The following is a 6,124-nucleotide window of genomic DNA, read 5'->3' as shown; positions in this document are numbered from 1 at the left end:
TTTAACAACAATACCCCCACCCTCTCGACACGACAGTCACCCCCGGAACACTCACAAAAATCCAATCAACACTCTTCAACCACCTCTACTACACATTTAAACAGCGAATAGAAACACACAGCAAGTTGATAAAATAGCACGCACAGACACTTCGAGAACAGTATCACAAGCACCAACAGTCACTTCACATTAGCCTACACATTCGATACAGACACTGCAACATATCTGGTTACCTATTTTAATACAAGTATATCGTTGTTCAACATTGTGTGATTATTCATAATTCAATAGAGTCCACTACGTATCCATCGCATCCTTCGAAAGACTTCACTGAAGATTGCAAAATTAACAGTTCGAAGTCCGCGTCATCAAACCGTCGCAAATTCAACGTCGACGCTGTGACGCGACCAAACACTCATTCCATCACCCGGAATCCAACGTGACTCACCCTGTATAATAAAACTAAGAAACGCACGATTCTAAAATAAGTTTTAGTTAATTACTGATTAAAATTTATCCAAAATCTACGGTAAATATTCTATTAAGTTGTCCGTAAATAAATTGCGGTTTCCGTATATGAGATTTAAAGACGCGTAGTTTTGCTTAGAATGAATTTATTTAATCGAAATAATTTCCATTAGATTCTATACACTTTTTCCAACGTTTTGTAAGAGTTCCTATTCCATTACAATAAAAATCCGGAGTTCTAGAATTAATAAATTCCACGAAGATATTTACAGCATCCTCTTTATTGCGGAAGATTTTTTCTCTCAAAAAGTTATCGAAATGTTTAAAAAAAATGGTAATCTGTAGGGGATAATTCGGGGGGAATAGCGAGGGTGTTTTAATGTTTCATAACCCAATTCGTGTATCTTCCGAATCGTGAATTGTGATACGTGCGGGCGGGCATTATCGTGTAGGAGTATTGGTCCCTTACGATTTACCAAACTTGCTTGTTTAACAAATAACTTCTTATGCATTTCTTCCAGTTCCTTACAATATTTTTCTGAAGTAATAGTTTCATTATTATTTAAGAAGTTGTAGTGAATAACACCTGCTTTTGACCACCAAACTGTCACCATAACTTTCTTTCGGTGTAACTTTGGTTTCGGGAAGTGCTTTGGAGCTTCATCGTAGTCTAGCCAATGAGCTGAACGACGGCGATTATCATACAGGATCCACTTCTCATCGCACGTTATTATTCGATGAAGAAATGGTTCACTTTCGCTTAAGGAGTGCAGAGCAAATTTCGAATCGACGACTTTTCTACCCTTCGTTGAGTTCATGAGGATTCCATTTATCAAGCTGTTCCAATTTTCCAATTTCCTTCAAGTGATTAGATACAATTGTTTTACTTACATTTAGATTTTTTGCAAGTTCTCTCACAGTTGTACACGGGTCATCTTCGACATATGCTTTCAGTACATCATTATCAATGGCAGAAGGCCGCCCCCGACCTTCTTTATCTTCGAGACTTTCATCACCACCACGAAATATTTTAAACCAATGTTGAACAGTACGTTCACTATGTGCTTTCACCGAATACACGATTGATATTGCGGCCAGTTTCCGCGGCTTTACGTCCTAATTTAAATTCATATAAGAATATGGTACGAATTTGCTTCTTGTCCATTGCTACGTTTTTAAGTTATACTCAGAACAAATGACGGTAAAAAACAAAAGTGTATCGCTTATATGATAGGGCGACGTCTACGCGTTCGAATGGTATATTACTTCATAAACATAAATTTAAAATATATAGTATAAAAAAGCCCTAAATATGACATAACAGAAACCTAATACAAACAGACTTCTATTATCGAGAAAATCCTCTTCAAAGACTTCTAACACAGTGGCCTTTAACCGGTGGTCCGCGGACCAGCGCCGGTTTATTATATTTGCTAAATATTTGCTATGTCAGTTGCGTCGTGGACTTTGATCAAATGTTATGACCTGGAGTCTGGCGCAGGTTGATGATAGTTCTCGCTGGTTCGAGGTGTATTGAAACTTGGTTGTTGGGTTAGATGTTTTTCTTTCGGTTCGTTGATGTAGATGTTTGATAGATGATTTGCTTTCGGTTCGTTGAGGTAGATGGTTGACGAATGATTTGCTTTCGGTTCGTTGATAGATGTTTAGTTGAAATTCGGTTATTCTTTTTTTTGACGATGTGTCTCGTGCACTGTTGTACTGTTAATGCCCGGTTTTCAGGTGTGTAGATGTATATATAGGAATTAGGTTGGTTCTGATTGGTGGTTGTGTTATGGAGGTGGAAAACGTGGTGTGTTCGGCTATTGGTCGACGAAAACTGTGACCTTTTTGTCGACGAAAACTGTGTTGTAAACAAATTCGAATGTTTTATGGTCCCGAGTGTTTTTGGGACCTATTGTCCGAGTGTCGCGCTGGTGAGTCCACGGGGGGTATATTGCGGTGTTCCGAACGTCGGCACCTCGGTCTGGCGGCCAAATGTGACTAAGTGGCTTATTACTATAATCCGCCGAACCGAGACTTCGTTGCGTCCTCATCAGGTCGCAACACAGTAATAAAAACCAAACAGAGAAATCAAATGGATATTAATGCAGCGCTTCGTCTCTTAGAAACAACGCTGCAACGTTGAAGCAGCAGCAGATGTCGCACTGACCAAAAATTGTAATTTTATAACATTAGATTTAACAAACAAAATTCTATCTACATTGGTTTTTATTACTGGCTGACGCCGGTCCGTGAAATATTTCTCCTATTTTCGCCGGGCCGCGGGTGTTAAAAGGTTGAAGAACACTGTTCGAACAGACGATTAATAATTACCCATTTCCTACTTTTCGCACCAAAGTAATCCGCCATTTTTTCCCTAGAATCCACTATTCCAAAATAGCAAACAGTATCTCAGAAGCAATCAAGATTCATTTTATTAATCTATTTGGTCTGTCGCCTGGACGATATCGACGCTACCATCGCTAATTCCCGAATTAATCTGCGTCCGTGCAAGCTACGTATAGTTCACGCGCGCCAGCCGCAAGTTTCCATTCGTTATCGCGCGTTTTGTTTCCCCGCCGAAACGCTTCGAGCACGAAACCGATAATAGAGGCGCGCCACAGGTATGAAAAAGGAAAAAAGAAAGGGGAGAGGGGAGGGAAATTCGACGCGAAGAATTCAATCGAGGATTCTCGAACGATTCGTAACTTCTAGCTCGTATTTCTTCCTTTTTTCTCGTTTCTTCTCTGACAGTTTCGCTGTACACGGTGCTCTTGTTGATCCCACAGATTCCATTGTAATTCTAGCTCCACGATGTGATCGTACGAACGCACGTTGCGATTTGGTTATGCTCTTTGCGAGCTCGTTTCTATGGGGAATAGGTTGTGTAAGACACACTTTTAATAAACAAGACGCAGTGTAGGCTGTTAAACAAATTTATTTTATTTTGCAATATCCGCGGTTACTAAGATAGCTCGGGTGTCCGTCTCGTTCGACGGTTATAACGAAAGTACCCTCTCCCGCGTCCTATCCTGCGCTGCTCCGAAAAACCGTTGGAGCCTCCTAGCCCGACTGTCCTGGGAAAGGGTTTAATTTATGACACCCTCAAGTATCCGCGCGCTTTCTCTTCCGGTGACCGTGGGTGACGAAGACCAGGCCACAACTTCGCCGCTTAAATCTCGCATTCCTTACAGTTGATTGATAAATTTGAACTGATGGAAGGGATGTTTCGGGAGAAACGAATAGGGCGAAGTTGGATTATTTCTAAGAACACCCTGTAGAAATAATCGAGCGAGGAGAAAAATGTCTCGGCGTTCTTTTAGACAAAGACACTAGGACTGTTGGGATCCGGGTTGGAGACGCTGTTACCGATTTATCCTACTTATACTAAAATACAGTAGAGCGTTAGTTATCTGAACCAATTCGGACTGAGGTGGTTCGGAAAATCGAATTGTTCAGATAATCAAACAGTTCACTTAATGAAACATATGCATGTACTTACCCAGTTTATAACTATAGGAATGAAGCCTAAAATTACTTATCGATGAAAATATTGAAAAAAATGCTTCGAAGTAACAATATTCATTTATCAAGAAAGTTTATTTTTTACTTATCAATCGGCACCGCTACACCATAAGTTTGTTTACTCCTCGAACGGTTAATCGACGGTTCGGATAACTGACGCTCTACTGTACCTTATTTCGGACGTTTCCATGGTACAACACCGGATACAACTGTTGCTTCGTAACTTATAAAACACGCGACTTGCGGAACGAACGGCTTGCTTAATGTACGAATGCACAAGACCGAACGAATCTTCTTCACAGTTTCGAGGAGTCTTTTATATTGTTATCGTTTTGGTGGGGAGAGGGTTGCTATGGCCCTTACTTGCGGGATGACTATTTGTAGGTAACCCTAGGAATTTTGGGCGACGAAAACAAGCGTGACTAATTTGGTGACTAAATAAGGTCATCCAACAGGACTTCCACCAGATGTGTCTGGTGTTCGTCTTCGATTCGAGCACTGCACACTGCGATACAATAGGATAAACAGTTCGTAGGTATAAGCGGATCCCAGCTTTCTCTTTTTGGGTGTCCAGAAACAGTTCCATAGAGCATTTAAAACAGTGAAGACGTTTCTTCAGAGTTGTAGAATAAATTGAATATTAGCAGTTATACAAAGACAATTTTATTTCAATCACCCCTATTTCCAATAGGTGACTTGTCAAGGCAATCGCGCCATTGAAGAATGCAAATGAAGAGTATGTAAAATTTTAAGAAGCCTGGAGCAAAGATCTGAATATCTCTCAACAGCTTTCTGAGAACATCCCGAAGAAGAAAACGGAGAAGTATAAACCTTTCTGCATTACATTACCCGAATGGAGAGACATGCAAGCAAAAAGGAAAAGAAAAACAAAGGAACAGGAAGAGAAACAGATGATCCACCTCGAAAGCATGAGAAAAAGAGAGGAAAGGAAGAAGGAAGAGAAAGAAAAAGAAAAGTCTGAATGGAAAGAGTTAAAAAAAAAAAACCCAAGAAGAAGAGTACAGAAAAGGGCAACAAAACGACTCAAAAGATGAAACAATGCGAGTGTAAATGTTAACAGGATTGGATTCAGTGTTCTTTATGGTGGCACGAGAATTGTACATGTTGTAGTAGGAAAGGAAAGTTTATTTGTGACAAATGTGATTAAATTGTATTATGTATTCCACACCTTTTACATCTCTTTTGAATTTTATAAGTACCTGCACATCATGCTTATATTTCTTCGTGTACTTTAACATTTTTTAAATAAAGCATTACAGTTATATTCAGAATTTTATAAAATATGTGCAGTATTGCTTTCTCTTTTCCGCTGATTGCAACAGTTGCCCTAACTAATCGTGGAAAGTAAATAAATACATTGAAAACCACGTTTTATTCAAAAATATTATTCTGTTCATTCATTGGTCATTTGGTCCATGTTTCACTTAGTGCCAGACTTTTAATAAAGGTTATAACTGTCAAACATTGCTAGATTTGTGTTCCGAAATGTATGATCTTTGTTATGAGACAGCTCACTTACAGTAATAGCATTTAGGGGATTAAATAACGATTTGTGAATACTAATTTTAACAGACTTGTAGCTTAAGTGTTCGTTCACTGGACAGGTCACCTATATTGACAAATTGGGCAATCGGCATACGTATTAATCAGAAATATTAACGAGCAAGTGTAGAAATATTAAGTTTCTGAATTTTGAATTATTGTATTTATATTTACAATTTATTTTGCTATGTCGTCCTGAAAGTTCCCGCAGTTTTAAGCCGTTCATTTTGAAAAAAACACAAGTCCATTGAAATTAAACATTTTTATTTCAAATAATTTCTAGAATGTTCGATACACTTTTACCAACGTATTAGAAGAGCATTAATTCCGCGTATATAAAAATCCAAATCTCTAAGAGAAAGAAAGATGCAAATGAATCTCCTCGATCCAAACGTACCCGACTAGAATTTCAATTAGGCATGCCTAAAGACGAATGTGGGCCTAATGCGGAAACGATTAGGCATACTTAAATGCTGCAAGCCTAATCCTTACCGCATTAGGTTCTAATGCGGAAGGAATAATGCACATCTAAGTTAAACATTCCTAATAGTTGCCGTACGTGGCCCAA

General features: G+C 38.9%; 1 protein-coding gene across 1 annotated transcript in view; it reads right to left on the bottom strand.

Moving 5' to 3' along the window:
* Positions 1-2,838, bottom strand: part of LOC108577247 — a 46,454-nt gene extending 43,616 nt beyond the window's left edge. The window contains exons 1-2 of the mRNA XM_017940381.1: positions 2,803-2,838; positions 1,360-1,584 (exon numbers count right to left, since the gene is read on the bottom strand). Of these exons, the coding sequence (XP_017795870.1) occupies positions 1,360-1,584; positions 2,803-2,838 (261 nt within the window). The remainder of the gene's footprint in view (positions 1-1,359; positions 1,585-2,802) is intronic.
* Between the last annotated feature and the right edge of the window lie 3,286 nt (positions 2,839-6,124).

The sequence above is a fragment of the Habropoda laboriosa genome, unplaced genomic scaffold (genome assembly GCF_001263275.1).
Source record: "Habropoda laboriosa isolate 0110345459 unplaced genomic scaffold, ASM126327v1 scaffold683, whole genome shotgun sequence".
In the NCBI taxonomy this organism is placed as follows: domain Eukaryota; kingdom Metazoa; phylum Arthropoda; class Insecta; order Hymenoptera; family Apidae; genus Habropoda; species Habropoda laboriosa.
The sequence above is the reverse complement of the archived record's forward strand: the minus strand, read 5'-3'. Positions and strand labels throughout refer to the sequence as shown.